Here is an 18279-nt window from a genome sequence, read left to right as displayed (position 1 = left end):
AAAAAAAAAAAAAAAAAAAAAAAAAAAAAAAAAAAAAAAAAAAGAAATACACATAAGAGCAGTNAAAAAAAAAAAAAAAAAAAAAAAAAGAAAAGAAAAGAAAAAAATTAGCCGGGAGTGGTGGCGCCCACCTGTGGTCCCAGCTACCTGGAAGGCTGAGGTGGGAGGATCGCTTGGGTCTGGGAGGTTGAGGCTGCAGCAAGTAATGACTGTGCCACTGTACTCCAGCCTTGGCAACACAAGACCACATCTTAAAAAAAAAAATTCTCTTCCACAGAAATGCCCAGGAATTTTGTCTGGCACTCTCCACAGGGCAATTGGTTGTTGCCCTGGGATAGTGACCAGTCATCCATTTATTTACCAGTTGATTTTGGAACTGCTATTTACCTAATATATTAGTGCACAAGTTATTTCAATTCTCTTTTGAGCCAGTTCCAACATCTTACTGATTCTCACATTGAGTTAAAGAAAATCTTTGGGCCAGGCGCAGTGGCTCGTGCCTGTAATCCCAGCATTTTGGGAGGCCGAGGCAGGTGGAACACCTGAGGTCAGGAGTTCGAGACCAGCCTGGCCAACAGGGTGAAAACCCGTCTCTACTAAAAACACAAAAATTAGCCGGGCGTGGTGGTGCATGCCTGTAATCCCAGCTACTCGGGAGGCCGAGGTGCAAGAATCGCTTGAACCCGGGAAGCAGAGGTTGCATTGAGCTGAGATCAAGCCATTGTACTCTGGCCTGGTCAACAAGAGAGAAACTCCCTATCAAAAAAAAAAAAAAAGAAGAAAAGAAAAAGAAAAAATATTTGATGTGCGCATTTTAATACTTGCAGAAGAGACATAATTTTACCTTTAAAAAATTGTCTCTTAGCAGCACATATTTCATAACAAAGAAAGGATAGCTATTTTCAAATCTGATAATTCTGCAAGCACAATCCACACCAACTCAAGCATTCATGAGATAGTTATAAAAACAAACACAAATGTAATGGAAAAATCTCAGTACATTTAAAAAATAGAGTGGAAACCTCACTGGTCATTCAGTTTTGTCTTAACACAATGAACTGAAAAATAAATGAGAACATAACAGGCTGCTCAAAGAATAGAGAGGGTGAAAATACTACACATTAACATCTATGATTGCTATGGGAACATCAAAAGTAATTTTTTTTTTTTTTTTGAGACGGAGATTCACTCCTGTTGCCCAGGCTGCAGTGCAGTGGTGCAGTCTCGGCTCACTGCAACCTCCACCTCCCGGGTTCAAGCGATTCTCCTGCCTCAGCCTCCCGAGTAGCTGGGATTACAGGCTCCTGCCACCATGCCCAGCTAATTTTTGTACTTTTAGTAGAGACGGGGTTTCACCGTGTTAGCCAGGATGGTCTTGATCTCCTGACCTCATGATTCACCTGCCTCGGCCTCCCAAACTGCTGGGATTATAGGTGTGAGCCACCGTGCCCGGCCATTATTTATTTATTTATTTATTTGAGACAGAGATTTGTTCTTGTTGTCCAGGCTGGAGTACAATGGCGCAGTCTCCACTCACTGCAACCTCCACCTTCCGGGTTCAAGTGATTCTCCTGCCTCAGGCTCCTAAGTAGCTGGTATTACAGGTGCCTGACACCACGCCCAGCTAATTTTTGTATTTTTAGTAGAGACGGGGTTTCACCATGTTGGCCAGGCTGGTCTCGAACTCCTGACCTCAGGTGATCTGCCCGTCCCGGCCTCCCAAAGTGCTGGGATAACAGGTGTGAGCCACTGCACCCAGCCCCCATCAAAAGTAAATTTTTAAAATTTCAAACATTATCAAAAAAAGCAAGCATTCCATTTCACATACGAAAAAGAACAGCAAAAACAACAAACCTAAAGTTTTAAGAGGGAGGAAATAATAATGATAGTAACTATAAATAAATGAGAAAACATGTCATGAAATTTAAATAAATGTGCCAGGAGCTTGATATTTCAAACAGCTAATTAAAACAGGCAAAACTGTCAAATAGAAAGTTTTAAAATGTAGAAAAATAGGAGACACTTAGGATGTGAGCTATAGCAGCAAATTTTATTTTTTTATTTTTATTTTGAGAGATAGGGTTTCTCTTGTCACCCAGGCTGGGGTACAGTGGCATGCTGTGCCTCACTGCAGCCTCAACCTCCCAGGCTCCAGAGATCCTCCCACCTCAGCCTTCCAAGTACGTGGGAACTACAGGCGCATGCCACCATGCTCGGCTAATTTTGTTTTGTTTCGTTTTGTTTTTGGTAGAAACGAGGTCCCACTATGTTGCCCAGGGTGGTCTTGAACTTCCAGGCTAAAGTGATCCTCCCGCCTCAGCCTCCCAAAGTGCTGGAATAACAGGCGTGAGCCACCGTGAGGGGCAGCAGATCTTTTATTGAACTTAATCTGCATTAAGTGGCTGCTTGTGTCAAACAATGTTTTAGATTTTTAAAAATAATCGTAAAAACATTCCATGTAGGACTGATGGTAAAAACAACTATGCCCAGGGCAGTTTTGTTTAAAAATACACTACAATGGAAAAGTGAAAAAGTTGACTAAAAGTAAGGATGACATTAAAATAACTATGAAGATAATCCCCTCCCTTGTTTAACACCGAGACCCAAGAGTTATGGATAAATTCTATTTTTATGTAGAAAAATGATTCTATGTTACAGAAGCTGATTCATACACCGAACACATTCAAAACCACCTCACAAAATGATTTCCAAGCTATCATCCAATCTCCATTCCCAATGGAGACAGAGATCAAATTCTTGGCTCATGACAAGGACTCAGTAATGTGATAAAAGAATAATGTACCAATTAGGGCTTATCACAGGGAGCTAAGGATTGTTCAATATGAAACAATCTAAAAATAGCATCCACCCCATCAATAGCTTAGGGGAAAAAATCATATGATCATTTAAAAATACCAAAAGGCATTTGAAAACATTCACTACCACCCTCCTAAGACAAAATGGAACAAAGGGGATGCAAAAATATTTCTCCAACATGCTGATGAGGATTCTAAAGTAAGACCCGGTATTAATATGATAATCAGCAGAGAAGTACTAGAGATGCACTCGAAAATCAGGAGCCAAACAAGCGTGCCTGGCCAGTCCCCACCACGATGTTTTAGAACATGGGGGGAAATGCCACAGGATAGACAGGGAAGCAAGAGGGGCACGTGTTACAATGCAGAGACAACGGCACTCTTAATAACTGAGGCTACGGCTTGACGAAAGCAAACAGCACATACAAGAAAAGCACTGAAAACAACAAACGACAAGCTGCATTTCTACAAACAAAAACCAGTGAGGAACTACACAAGCACAAGAAATGCCAATCACATCACACCTGGAATCCCAGCAGGTGTGGGAGGCCGAGGCAGCAGATCCCCTGAGGTCAGGAGTTTGAGACCAGCCTGGCCAACATGGTGATGAAACCCCATCTCTACTAAAACTACAAAAATTACCCAGGAGTGGTGGTGGGTGCCTGTAGTCCCAGCTACTCAGAAGGCTAAGGCAGGAGAATCAAACCCAAGAGGCACAGGATGCAATGAGCTGACATTGCATCACTGCACTCCACCCTGGGCAACAGAGTGACACTCTGTCTCAAAAAAAAAAAAAAAAAAAAACAAAAAGGAAAAAAAAGAAATGCCAATCACGGATGCAACAACCTATCATCACCACGACTGCCAAAAAAACCAAAGACCACCCCTGACATCATATGCATATGATTTCCAAGAGCAAGATCTCTAAAACCGGTCTAACTTGTATCGGTAGACACTGATGGAGAACTCTGTTATGTTCCTGAAAAGTCTGACTAAAGACTAAGATGCAACCATGGATGTTATGAACACCTCACAGCATGGCTAGGTCATGGGCCCTTCTAAGGTGAGAAAACCCAGGCTCAAGGAGGTGATTTCCATTTCCCAGGGTCACCCGTGAGCATATGGTGACCTCACACCGCCTGTTTGGAGCAGAGCTGGGGTTGCCACCCTTGTCTGGGTGACTCAGTCGCCTGGGATCTTTCCATGCTACCTTCTAATCCACCGCCTACACCTTGATACTCTGGGATATCAAACGATATTCTACAAAGATTAATAATTGGAGGGAGCAGGTCTTACATGGTATTAAAATATACTCTAAAACGGCAAGACTCAAAACAGCATGATACTGGGACAGAAATGGAAATGTGGAATCGTGGAGGTTCCAAATGAGGCCCAGCTATTTTTAGATATATGGCAAAACAGAGACTCTCTAATACATGGCAGGAAGTAACTGAGAAGCATGGGAAAATCACAAAGAATGGGTTTTAACGTCTGGCTGAGCATACAGTAGGAACCTATTGATACAAACCAGCAGGTGCCTTTGCTCTGTGCTCTGTCCTGTATGCTCAATAGCTCAGAAGCCTTACTTTGCTCAATCTCTGAAGGATTTCATAATTCATAAGATGGATGTCTCCATTTCACAGATGGAGAAACTGAGGCTCAGAAAGGGAAATGACCAGCTCAGATAGTTCAGCCAGGTCTGGCTGGTTTTATCAGCTAAGTTCCCCGGCCTCAACTGGCAGACAGGGCTGGGCTTTTCTGGGCTCCCAAAACTCAGGGTGATGGTGGCTGCTGCCTTGAGCACCTGTGTGTCCCTCATCCTTGCATGCTCCCAGTTCCCTCACCGTGGGCCTGGACTGGTGTGCCCAATGGCTGCCCTCTGCTCCTGGTTGACTGACTCTCTAGTTGCCTCCTGGGTGTGCCTGGAGTGTCATGCTGCACTCCCATGCCTCCTGTTAGGCCCCTGACTCAGTTTCCCCTCTCATCCCCGCCAGCAGCTATGGCTGTCTGGCTGTGACTCTGTTGAGTTCGCCTTTGTGAGCCTCTGTTTCCATAGCTGTGAGATGGGGAGATGATAGTAACCACTCATAGGGTTGCTGTGAGGATTAAACCAGGTACTGAGCATTGAGAACCTGATATGGGGCCGGGTTCAGATGCATGAACTACCCCCACCCCACCCCCATCCCCAGTCTTGTAAGCCCGACCTAGAGGGTACGACACCTGTCTGGGGACCCCTTAAGGGCATAGGGTGATTGCAGCCACCTTTTCTAAGACCCCAGCCCAGGATCAGGTCTGACTCCGGGAAAATGCCTCCTGCTCCCAACCAGAGCCATTCACCATGCCATTCCATTCTCTTCCCAGTTTATCTCAGCTGCTAGGAAGAGGCCCAGGCCAAGCCCACCCCTGAGATAGGCCTCCCTGGCACCTGTCTTCAAAAATCCAGGCATCCTTAGGCAAGGGTGGAACTGAAGCAGCACTGGAGCCCTGGACCCCCGGGGCCACCTACACCCACTGACCTTCTTGGTATAGCCCATGGCCTTCAGGACAGAGTGATTCAAGGTCTCCAGGGAGGCCAGGACATCCTCATAGTCACCCATGTGGTCCACAAAGTAATCTGGGGAAGGAAAGGCAAAGGTCAGGGATCACAGGTCCTGCCCCTCCCACTCAGCACTCCTGCCCCTCCCACCTGCGCTAACCCCAGCCTCCCCTGCCTCAGGACCTTCTCCTCCAGCCCCATCCCGGCACCCCCATCTTGGTCCCAGAATAGCCAGCACCTACCACACAGCTCCTTGGTGTCTACGTGGCTGCAGAGACAAGACAGAGACAGAAAGGGGGTTAGCAGGCCTGACCCTGCACAGCCTGCGAAAACATACATCCCGCCTGCTCTTTGCAGCCTGTGTGCTGGCCCCACAAGCCCCGCCTTACAGATGAGGGTGCAGCAGGTAGGTGACACCCCCACCCCTGAAGGCCCACGTCTGTCTGACCCCTGACACCACCCACCCTTCTGTTTTCTCTGAGTCTGCTGACCCCATCATGAATAAATGACACCAAGGGTAGGGCCGAGCCAGGGGCTGGGAACGGGGTAAAGGGACAGAGAGTGGGGACCCGTTACTGTGACGGGCTGTCAACAAAGCTCTCACCTGACCCACTGACCCACCCCCCGGCGACCCTGCCTGCTGGGTCCTGGAGTCCTTGGGGATGTGGCAGAGCCCTTCTTGTTCTGGTCCCAGCCCCTGGGTCCCACATCCCCATTCCTGCAGCCTGGAGAAGGGTCCTGTCCTTTCCTGGGGGAGCGGGCTGAGCATGAACCTATCCCATGGCAGTGAAGGAGGATACACCAGCCCCAAGATCAGGGCTGCAGTGCTGGAAACCATGGTGGTTCTGCAGCTTAGAAGCAGATTGGATAAACTGGGGCCCTCTGGGACTGGCTAGAGATGGTCTGGATAAGGAGCAACTGCCAAGTCAATGTGCAAGGGACCCAGTACAGTGGTGGCCCTTTCTGGGACCAGGTCCCTCCTCGTGCTCAGTGGAGCCCAGGCTCAGCTAGGCGCATCTGGACAGAAGGCTTCTGTGGCCCAGTGAATCTGCACTCGGAGGCTTTGCATGTTCTGTCAGGAGGTGCCTCCAACCTCCATCTCATACTCAGAGTTCTGGCAAGTCCTGCAAAAAGCAACCCTGTCATTCTGCTTTAATTCGTGTTTCACAAATCTTTTTGTTAATACACTGTTTTGGGCACAAAGTCTATTTAGCATCCCCAGAAGCTAATGTTTGTGGCTCACACCTTAGGGAATGTTGAAGAGATTAATCCTGAAAGTCTTTCAGAGCTTTGACCTTCCATAACCACGAGTCCTCCCTGCACCCCCACCCACCCACACACACTCTCACGATTCGACTCTCAAACCAGTGCCTCCTCCTCCCTCCACCTCCGCCCCCTCCTGTACCCTGCTGGCCCTAACACAAAAGGCCCTGAAAGAGAAGGTCTAAATCAATGGGCACCTGCCTGGCCCCTTCAAAGCACCCCAGGAAGCTGCAGTAACAGCTCAGAAATCTCCATCTGGCTCCAGAGAGTTCTCCATTCTGCAGTCTGCAGCCTGAAACCATTTCTTTAAAGTGGCCTTTCCCAGAGGATGGTGTATGCTCCACTTACCACATCCTGGTGCCCAGCCAGGGCCCCCCAGGACACTCTCAGCCCCAGCCTGAGTACACTCCAAGCCACCATTGTACTCTGCCCCTTGCACACTGGTTTTGTGGTAGCTTCTTGTCCAGACCATCTCTAGCCAGTCTCAGAGAACCTCAACTTACCAAATGTGCCCTAAGCAGCCCTCCAGACACTTGGGTCCTCATCACGCAAGTAGGCCTGAGAAAGGAGACCAAGTGGGGCTCTGAGCCCTCCTGAAGGTGGGGTTGAGGAGAGGGCTCAGACCTCATCCTATCTGGGGAATCCCAGGAAAAGGGCAAGATTGGAGGGGAGGTTGGGAAGGATCAAGGGTAAGTCTGAGTAGAATCTGCATTTCCCACTTGATTTAGAGATGGGGTGGAGCCAGAGTTTTTGACTGATTCTGAGATGCAGGTTAGGGTTACGACTGGGTTGAAGAACAGGTTTAATATGGTATAATGGTAGATGTAGTGTTGAGTTAGGATTCGTGTTTGGTTTAACACAGGAGTCAGTGTTAGGGCGAGGTTCAACTTCACAGTTAATGTTGGAACTAGGAGGATGCACAGGCATTGGGGCTAAGGTCAGAACTGGCTGCTGGCTGAAGATGGCAGAAAGATGAAGTCATTGCCAACTTCCCATTTTCATAATCCCATGTCCACTGTGCAAAACCAGGAGTCTCTCCTTAGTTGGCCCTGTGCACTCAGAAGAGACACACTTGCGATAGTAGCCAATGCAATATGAATCTGCACATGCCCCAATCACCCCAGCCGGTGAAGAGCTGACTTCTGGATTAGCAAATTGGGGGATTTTCAGTTCTCCTGCCTCTTACAGGGGACTAGGAATGGAGACTAGATGAAAAGACGCCTCCACCATGGCCCACACATGCCCCCGCTCTGCCAACCAGGACTGAGGCTCACTTGGTGTTGTCAGAATCAATAGTGTGAAAGAGATCCTCGAGTTCTTTCTCACTGAGGACGCCATCTGCAAAGAAGAGCTGGAATTCCTCCAAGGACAGCTTCCCATCATCTGCAAGGAAGCAGGGAAAAGAGCTGGTGTCTGCAGAGATAAGGCTGGTGGGGCCAGTGCATGCATGGCCCCCAAATCCAGGCAATACCCTGACTGACAGAGGAATATGGCCCTGACTGCTCAGATAATCCCTGCCCTCCCAGTTAACTCCCAAACTAAAAGACAAATTCCATTTTAGATAATCCCTACCCACCCAGCTAATTCCCACACTAACCAGTAAACTCCAGGACACAGAGAATCACTGCCTCATCCAGCGAATTCCCAGACCAATGCCTGTTTACAGATAATCCTCAAACCAACAATAATGCAATAGCTAGCTTTCTTGGGCTCACCATGCACTCAACAGTTTCTATGCATTCAACAAATACAGAGTACCTGCCCCTGCTAGGGAATTTTCTCTCATTAATTTACATGGCCACCTGGAGGCAGGTGCTATATAAGATAACCCAGTGTGAGCAACTTGCCCCATGTCACACCATTGGTATGAAGTGGATCCAAAGCCCAGCAGCTGGATGAGCCACCACTCCGTAGCTTCCAAACGCCAAGTGGTCTCCCCACATCGCCATCCCCAACCCAGCCCCTAAGCCCTGACTCTCTCAGCACTGTTCTTAGAGTACAGAACAACACTTTCTTCCCTGCCCCAAGTTTGCCTTCTATGTGGCAAACTTCAGGTCCTTCCCTGAGGCAGCATGAGATGCCTGCCAATGGCTGGCATGAGGTTCTCACTGTTACCTCCTCTCCCAGGCCACAGATGCAGCCGTCTAGATGTCAAGCCATGCGGGAAGGAGGTGCCAGGCCTGGAGGTGCCAATGCTCTGGCCAGAGGCTGTGCTTCTGAGGTGGAGCTCCACAGAGGGGCGTCCACAGCTGATGCATGCCACCTGTCCTGCCCATCGTGTCACCTTCTCCCCTCACTCGCAGTTGCTCTGGGGACACTTTTGGCCTTACCAGGAAGGTCTTGTGGGTTTGGATCAGATTGGGCCACCAGGGGAGGTGGCTTGAGCAGAACACATCAGGGACCCTGGAAGGCAGTCCCCAAGCTTCCACCCTCATCTCCTTCCACCTGGACAGACCTGCTGAGCAAATGCCAGCAAGCTCATCCCCCACCTGCCCTGCAGCCACCCCCTCCTCAAGGATCTGTTCCTCCTTAACAGAAACTATGTGAGGGGCATGGAGCTCAGGGAGAATAGGGAGCCCACGACGGTTCCTGGCCCCCAGCCTCTCTACATACACCCCTCGCATTACTTCCAGAGGATCTGCATTCAAAGCTGGGTGCTTGGGACAAGGGCCCTGCGAGTCCACATGGCACCTTCCTGTGGATTAGAAAAAGACACTCCTTCCTCTGCTGAGAGGATGAGACCAGTGTCGGCGCACGTGTTGAAAGTGGATTGTAGCCTGGATTTGAAACCCTCCACTTCCTCAGGTGCGTGCCCTTGTGCAGCGCACAACCTGCCTAATCTGACGTGGCAGACCTACTTGGGTTCAGAATGAGTCATTCTTAAACTTTAAAGGCTCTAGTGCTTCTGTCTGTGCTCCCAGCAGCTCTGCTGGAGCTCAACACAGGGTGAGAGCATAAGCTCAGGAGAGGGGGGCCTTCAGATCTTACCATGGTTTCATGCCACCACTTTTCTCTTTAACCCCATAGGGCATAAAGTATCAGAGGCTGGTAAAGAACATGAACATGTGTGCGTGGGGGGCTAGGGCCAATATCCCAAGATGCCCCCAACATCGCAGTGCAGATTTCAAAATTACAGTGGGAAGAATTTGACTTTCAAAGGAAACGCCAACAAAACCCCAATCCAATCACACATGCACAAACCAAAGACCCAAAACCTAACAACAAAAAGTCCACAGTCGGCCATGAGATAAGTGAAATCGAAGTTGTGGCTTTCTGTGTTCTATGACAGAGAACGCCTTCCAAGTGTCTTCGGCAAGACTGAAGCTAAAACCCAGGAATCACAGCATGGAGTCAAGCCCCACGTGGAGTTCTTTCCACATGCTCACTCCTTTAGTCTTCGTAACAAGACACAGGTAGTACTATCACTTCTGTTTTAGAGAGAGGTAAATGGAGGCACGGAGCCATGAGGGTACTTGCCTAGGTCCTACAGCTGAAGCTTGAACCCAGGCCATCTGGCTCCCAAGTCCAGGCTCTCAACCTAATCCAGGGGTAGGATCTTGTGGCGAGATCGCCACCTACCCAGCAGGGGGTGGGTGCTGGCTCAGGCACCCCCACTTTGGGTGAGGGGTAGTCACCATGGGCATGACAGGAAGGTCATAGTGAGCCCCAACCCCAGTCTCCCTCTGGCTGCCTCATCTCCCCATGTGCCTGTCAAGGTACCTTGGTCCCCCTCTGCACAGGGGGAGCAGGCAGACAGAGGCCAGCAAGGTGCCCCATCACAAAGCTTTCCACCTTCCCTGAACGCCTGACCACCGGCCTAATGAATCCGCTAATGAGGAAAAAACATGGCCTACGCAGGCCCCCAGTCCAATTAGACAGGCCAAGCGGGTCAGCCCCGGCACTTCTGCCAGAGACCCCAAGCGGGCCTTTTGCAGGTGTCTCTGCTAATTAGCACGAACTCAGCATCTCCATGACCTTTCAAATGCCAAGAGCCTGTCAGTGGCCATGTCCCTGGAGGGAATGCTGTCTGGCACTCAGCCCTCTGCCACCCTCTGGGTTTATGTCCCAGGATGCCAGTCAAGCCCCTCAGGCTAACCTTCCCATAGGGACTAGGCATCTGGTGTCCATCTCAGCCAAACAAGTCTCTGTCACAGGAGCCAACTTGATAGGCCAGCCCTGAGCCTTTGCTCCCGTAATCTCTAAGGCCTAAGGGCAGCCTAGGGGCTCCTTTGAGTTTGCACCCCCATCCCCCACTCCTCTGAGGCATCCCATCCATCCTTCTTGTGGACACCTGAGGCAGGGCTAGCATCAGTGTTGAGTAGTCCGGTGTGTGCTTGTGTGCCTATCTGCCTCCACACCTGCACCCCCTGCACACCTGTTCCCATCCCTGCACCCACACCTCCCTACACACCTGTTCCCATCCCTGCACCCACACCTCCCTGCACACCTGTTCCCATCCCTGCACCCACACCTCCCTGCACAGCTGTTCCCATCCCTGCACCCACACCTCCCACACGCCTGTTCCCATCCCTGCACCCACACCTCCCACACGCCTGTTCCCATCCCTGCACCCACACCTCCCACACGCCTGTTCTCATCCCTGCACACCTGTCCTCACTCCTGCACCCACACCTCCCGCACACCTGTTCCCATCCCTGCACCCACACCTCCCGCACGCCTGTTCTCATCCCTCCACCCACACTCCCCGCACGCCTGTTCGCATCCCTGCACCCACACCTCCCACACCTGTTCCCATCCCTGCACCCATGCACGCTGCACACCTGTCCTCACTCCTGCACCCACACCTCCCTGCACACCTGTTCCCATCCCTGCATCCACAGCCCCCTGCATGCCTGTTCCCATCCCTGCATCCACAGCCCCCTGCATGCCTGTTCTCATCCCTACACCCACACCTCCCTGCACACTTGCTCTCATCCCTGGACCCAAACCTCCCTGCATGCCTGGTCTCATCCCTGCATCCACACCTCCTTGACACCTATTCGCACCCCTACACTCATTCTTCTTTCCCCAGCCATCCTATTCCCACACACCACTCCCCTATCTATACCCACACCAAGTCCCATCCCCACTCCTACATGCTTTAAGCTGCTGTGTTGAATCAGAACCTGCCTGCACCGCTGCCCCCCGACCATGTGAAGACTATCACGTGCTGTCTCCGAGCCTTGTTTTTGTCATCTTGAAGGAGGGTGGGGGTTGATACTTCTTGTCTCAGTAGGATCACCACGAAGATTAAAGGAAAAAGCGCATTCAAGTCCTGGTGCATAATAGATGTTCGGTGACTGCTGGTAGCCTCCACCAGACCAAACTCCCTGCTGAGCACAGAGGAATCAAACCCCTCCGGACAAGCCACTCCCGCGGACTCCCATTTCCAAGGCATTTGAGGCAGAGCAGCTGGGAGTTACTGACATCTTCAGTCAGCCAAGACAGGAGAGCAGCTCTATCCTCAGACAGCCCTCCGAGGTGGGTGCTGTCATCATCGTTCCCATTTACAGATGAGGAAACTGAGGCTGGGGAGTTTGGTGACTTGCCGCGGCTGAGCCAGGACTTGAGCCTAGGCAGTCAGGCTCCGGGACCTGGGAAGCTCTTGCTGGAACCCGCATCTCACACCCACATTCACCCTGGTGACAGCCCCCAATGGTCACATGGTGGCTGGGAAGATGTAAGCCCCAAGAAGGAACAGGCTTGGCCTTTGGGGGCCTGCAGTAATGAAACTGAGGGTCCCACAACTGTGCTCAGGGGGACACATGACTTCTGACGGGGGGAGCCTGCAGCAAGGACAGAACCCCATCTGTGCTCGAGGGGGCCAGGCACCACCCGCCCATGTGTATACACTGCAATGGCTCCTGCAGATCCGCACACAGGAAGACACACACACGCAAACTGCACACTCGGGATGTACAGCCATAGTAGAGGCCCACACCTGCTCTGCACACAAACTACACTCACACACAAAAACTGCACACACACTCGGGATGCACAGCCATGGCTAGAGGCCCACACCTGCTCTGCACACAAACTACACACACACACACACACAAACTGGGGATGTACAGCTGTGGCTAGAGGCCCACACCTGCTCTGCACACAAACTACACACACACACAAACTGCGCGCACACACACACACACACACACACTGGGGATGTACAGCTGTGGCTAGAGGCCCACACATGCTCTGCACACAAACTCACACACACACAGACACACACACAAACTGCACACACACTAGGGATATACAGCCGTGGCTAGAGGCCCACACATGCTCTGCACACAAACTACACACACACACACAAACTGCACACACACTAGGGATATACAGCCATGGCTAGAGGCCCACACCTGCTCTACACACAAACTACACACACACACACACTCGGGATATACAGCCGTGGCTAGAGGCCCACACTGGACACACGCATTGCCAACAGCTACATGCTGCTGAGTCACCGAGATACGCACAGCTACGCTCTCACCAACAAACACGTCCACCAAGTCTACAGACATTTACTGAGGACCTACTGTGTGCTGGGTATTGGGCCCAGGACAAGGGACAAACCCAAATTCCTGCCTCTCAACCTGCTGGAGGAGCCAGACCAGCACACAGGCAATGACGCTGAGGGTTCCAGTGACCCCATCTCAGGGACAGCTTCCCGTTTCCCCTGGCTCATCTCCAAGGCTTTTCAGGCCATGGTGCTACGGCTGTTTTTCCAGAGCCACTTCATCTCCCTACGTCCCTCTTATTTCCTCCTCTCCTCCATGGGGAATCACTGCTGATGGTCCTTCTTCCCCAGAAGCCTGGGAGTGGTCACCATCACCCCCAGGGATGCAGGAGGCCAGGATGGGAGACTTATCGGAACTGATTCCAGCCCAGGCCTGTGCACTGCCCTTCCACCCCCACCCAAGGCCTCCAACTCCACCCTGCAACCGCCCTGGGTGGGAGCCGTCAACAGGAACTCCCAGGGATGAGGCGGGTGCTGGAGACCCAGGCCAGAGCTGCCATCCTCAACTCCAGCTTGTGCAGGAGAGGAACCGGAGCCACAGGTGTTGAGGACCAAGGGACCCGGGGCAGGTCACAGGGTCTCTGTTGCCTGCTCTTCCCCTGGCACAGGCTTGGTACTTGATATGGATTTTCTCAATGAATGAACACACCAGGAGCACTCAATTCTCTTTAAACACATTTGTCACCTACACCCCCTTTCTGGCTTTTCCCGAAAACCCAGGGAAAGAGGCAGGGCAAGTGTTACTGCCCCACTTTACCCGCGGGAAAACCAAGGCCCACAGAGGGAATGTGTCTTGGTGAAAGTCCATGGTGAGTTGCGTTGCACCTGTATGGTATTTTTAAGAAGGTGTGGTGCTTTGTGTTAGCTGAGGCTCAGCTGGGCCTTCCTAACCGTGCTTATTCTCAAGGCCTGGGCTCCTTCTCCAAGTGGAGCCCTTCCAAGGAGTCGGGAGAAGTGGAGTGCTATGGATTCCGTGGCCACAAGATGTTGCTCACAGTTTTGAAGAGGCTGAGAGATAAGGGGAAAAGGGCCCGGGTCTGCAGGAGAACCTCCACTTCTTTCATGCAGCTGGGCAACCCTGGGGCAAATTGCTTAACCTCTCTGGGTCGCTATGGTGTCAACAGAGGCAAGAGCACTGACTGCTCAGGTTGCTACAAAGAAGTGCACCAAGGTTTGTAAAGGGCCTAGCGTGAAGCTGGGGGCTTCCTTTAAAGGAGGGTTTCTGAGCCCTAGCCTGGGCTCCTCTGGTCCAACCCAGCTAGGAAAAGGCCTAAAGTACACCCAGCACTTACCACAGCCAGCCATTGTTCTTGGCATCACAGACATGACTCATTGAGCCCTCGAGTGGAGGTGTCCCTGCTAAGTAGGCCCTACTAGGATTCCCATTTTACAGATGGGGAGACTGAGGCACAGAGCAGCAGAAGGATTTGGCCTTCTAACTTCAGACCCCTGCGCTCCAAGCCTTTAGGCTCAAGGTTGCACATGTCTCCTATCCCTGATCCCTTCCCCATGAAGCACAAGGACAGAAGGAGCGGGGCGGCAGAGTGCCTGGAAGGGAAACTCACCATTTTTGTCCGCACGGCGGAAAATCTGCAGAAAAGAGAGGCTGAGTCAGCCCTGGGCCAAGAAGAGGCAAGCCCTTCCGGTGGCCTCTGACCGGATACTGGGATCCTTCTCTTCTCCTAGGAGCAGCTTCGGGTCTTGGGAAGCTGAGCCCCTCTTCCCTCTCCCCATCCCTGGGCTGGGATCCAGGGCCAACGGGACAGCGATGTTGCAGGCAGAGGCCTTCCCCTTGCCCACGTGGAAGCGGCTTCCAGTACCACCAGCCTGCCCCCAGCCATGCTGACAGACACACGCAGGCCTACGGCCATCCCTGCAGGTGTACATCCACAGTCATCAGTCCACGCGGCTTCAACCACCGCCAAACGCTCAGCTGCATACAACCACACTCCGAATCAGTGTCCCAGGGAGCGCCGCAACCTTTACCACTGAAGTCCTTCCAGAACCCCTGGTGTGTTTCCAGGCAGGTTGGGATAAGTCTGACGGAGGTGTTTGCAAGGCCTGGTGACAATGCCAGCCACAGGCAGGACTGTGTTAATTTTGGGGTGCAGGAGGAGAAACAGGACGCCAAGAGCTCAGAAAAGCAGCCACAGACGAGGTTCTGGCTGCATGAGGCAGGGATGGGTGAAGGGCAGCTCCAAGGCTGGCCTGAACCTACAGACCAGGTGCCTCCTCTTCCTGCCTTTCCAGTGACATCCAAATCCCTGGGCTAGAGCTGCTCCCCTTCCCTCAAGGTCTGGCTGGCAGTGCCGCTTGCCAGGCTGAGGCTTGAAGGCAGCTTTCCGCCCATTCCAACACCATCACCTGGAGAGCTTTCAAACCTCCTCAGCCCAGGCCACACCCCAGGGTGACTGAATCAGCTGTTGTGAGGCCCGCTCTGATTTCAGCATATTTAAAGCTTCCCAGGCACAATGTTGACACCTGTGTGCTAAGACCTTGCTATTCACAGGAGCTCTTCGGGGGTCCTGCAGGCGCTTGTTTGCAATGCAGGACGTCCCACCTACTCTGCACTGTAGTGGAGTCAGACCTTTCACCGTAACCAGATCCTAAGGGGACTGATTCACTAGCACTTTTTATTTGTTATTTTTGGAGATGGGGTCTCGCTCTGCTGCCCAGGCTGGAGTGCAGTGATGCGATCTTGGCTCACTGCAACCTCTGCCTCCCAGGTTCAAGCAATTCTCCTGTCTCAGCCTCTCGAGTAGCTGGTACTACAGGCACCTGCCACAATGCCTGGCTAATTTTTGTATTTTTTAGTGGAGACAGGGTTTCACTTTGTTGGTCAGGCTGTCTCGAACCCCTGACCTCAGGTGACTCACCCGCCTCGGCCTCCCAAAGTGCTGGGATTACAGGCACGAGCCACGGTGCCTGGCCCACCAGCACTTTAAAGCCTGAGAAGGATCCCAGGGTCTGGGGTGGCCCCCACCCCAATCTCACTGGCTTGGTGTAGCAAGGAGGGTGCGGAGACCCAGGGAGGGGCAGCAACATGTGCACATTTCCCGACACCAGGGAGGGCTGCTGGGGCCAGGTCAGCCATGGAGGAGGAGGTAATACTCACTCTGACCCTTCCACCCTCTATCCTCGCCTTAGGGTAAAGGACAGATGCCCTCCACCCCCATCCCTCCAAGCAACGAGACAGGGGCACCGTCGGTCATTTCCAGGCACCTGGGTGGTGAGACTGAAGCACGGAAGGGCCTCTCAAACATCACCCCTCCTCCCGGCTGAACCTCAGACCCCCAGGCCCTCCTCAAAGATCCAGCCTGGGCACCCTGCAGCCCTGTTCCTGACTGGGCAAGGTTCCTCAAAGCTGGGGCCCTATCTGGGTGTCCCAGATCCCCCTGAGGCCAGGCACCAGGCAGGTGCCGACTCTGGGCAGGAATGCTGAACACATGAGTGACATGGCAGGGCTGACACCTGGTAATGTCAGCCAGCTCCAGGAGTCCGCAGGAGCACCCCTCGCCCCGCCCCCACTCATCACTCCATTTGGCTGGTGAGGAGATGGAGGCTCAGAGCCCCCACCCTCACTGGGCAGGGCTTCCGTGCAGGGCAGCCTGGGCCTGCAGGGCTCTGCCTAGGACTTTCAGTGGGAGCTCTGTGGGGGTCCTGAGACGGGGTGGGGTGTGTGTGTGTGGCTGCACAGGTGTTTCTCTGGCTGTGTGCGAGTGTGTGTGTGTGCCTGTGAGTGTGGCACTCTAGAGCTTCCCCTGCTGTGTCCAGCACCCCCCCGCCCCGAGTCCAGACCCTGCCAAGGGTTCCAGGAGCAGGAAAGAGGAGAGAGGAAGGGAAGGAGCCCCCCGCACTCACAGGGATCTGCTGTACACGCGCGTACACACATTCACACACACCCACCTCTCCCAGAAATCCACCACACAGGCAGAGGCAGCCCCCAGCGCCACCCCAGAAGGACCCTCGCTGAAACACGCAGTCCACACCCCCAGAAGCCCCCTCCACCTCCTCCTAGTGCTCTCTGCCGGGAGAAGTCCTCCTCCTCCAAGCCGCTCCCTCCCGGGTGGGGTGGGCGGGAGGGTGAGGTGGGCTTCCCAGAGGTGGGTGGTTTGCGTCCCAGGGGAGTTAGGAGGGGTGGTGAGGGGTGAGTCTGGTCCATGAAGAGGACCCAGCTCTCGCTAGGGTAGAGGGGTGTGGGGAAGGGAACAGAAGACAGGAGAGGGCTTGGAATGGAAGGGGGCGGGGTGGGGAAGACCAGAGAGGTACTGGCTCAGGGCTGATGGGCGATGGCTCTGGCTCTACGGAAAGGAGATGAGAAGACAGAAGGTGGGGAGGGAGCTTCACTTTTAAAGTGGCAGTAGCTGGGGCAAAGGGTCTTTGGGCGTGAGATGAGCAGGGGCTCAGGGTCTAGAGCGAAGAGAGGTGGGCTAGAGGTAGGGGTTGTTAGGGGCCTCTGAAAAGTATCGCTCCGGACAGGAGCCGGGATGGAGAGGAGGAGGGGGCTGGAGGCGGCGAGGGAGGAGGAGGGGGCTGGAGGCGGCGAGGGACTCCGGTCCCGCGGGGTAAAGGGTGGGGGGTTGGCTTGGACAAAACTAGGGGGCCAGTGGCCGGGTCCGGGGGCTCACGGGTCCTCACTGTGGGCAGGCAGGGACTCGGAGAAGTGCGGGTGGAGGGGCGGAGGGGCGGAGGGGGTCTCCCGGCCCAGGGAGACAACTGGATTGGAGACCGGCCTGGACGTGGCGGGGCTGGGGGCTCCCGCTCTGGCACGCAAAGGGGCTGGGGGTCTCCTGCCCGGGTAGGGGGGGCCTCGCGAGTCGCGGCGTCGGGGTCCGCCCGAGGGGCGGAGGGGGCTCCGGGTCCCGGCCGGCGCGTACTCACGTCCAGGATGACGGCGGTGCCCCCGCGCGGCGAGGCTGGGCCGGGGTCCGCGGGGACGGCGGGGGCCAGCGGCTCCCGGGGCTCGCCCATCCTGGCGCCCACCCAGCGCAGCAGCCCGCCCAGCGCCCGGCCCTGCTGCGGTGGCTCCCGGAGCAGCCTGTGCGCGCCGGCCCTGCACAGGCGCGCCGCCCGCTCGCACATCGCGCCGCGCCCGCCGCCGCCGCCCGGAAGCCCGCCGACCCCCGCCCGGCCGCGGCCCGCCC

At 53.6% G+C, this 18279-nt stretch overlaps 1 protein-coding gene across 3 annotated transcripts in view; it reads right to left on the bottom strand.

The window, feature by feature from the left end:
* The window catches only part of NECAB2 (N-terminal EF-hand calcium binding protein 2), a 33612-nt gene extending 15378 nt beyond the window's left edge, over positions 1–18234 (bottom strand). For 2 of the 3 annotated variants that reach the window (XM_025370884.1, XM_025370883.1), the window contains exons 1-5: positions 18017–18234; positions 14701–14725; positions 7890–7998; positions 5595–5620; positions 5333–5430 (exon numbers count right to left, since the gene is read on the bottom strand). In XM_025370884.1, coding sequence (XP_025226669.1) covers positions 5333–5430; positions 5595–5620; positions 7890–7998; positions 14701–14725; positions 18017–18217 — 459 coding nt within the window. In that variant the 5' untranslated portion in view covers positions 18218–18234. The remainder of the gene's footprint in view (positions 1–5332; positions 5431–5594; positions 5621–7889; positions 7999–14700; positions 14726–18016) is intronic. The other variant, XM_025370885.1, reaches the window with a different exon arrangement.
* Positions 18235–18279: the final 45 nt, after the last annotated feature.

Source organism: Theropithecus gelada, chromosome 20 (genome assembly GCF_003255815.1).
Source record: "Theropithecus gelada isolate Dixy chromosome 20, Tgel_1.0, whole genome shotgun sequence".
NCBI lineage: Eukaryota > Metazoa > Chordata > Mammalia > Primates > Cercopithecidae > Theropithecus > Theropithecus gelada.
The sequence above is the reverse complement of the archived record's forward strand: the minus strand, read 5'-3'. Positions and strand labels throughout refer to the sequence as shown.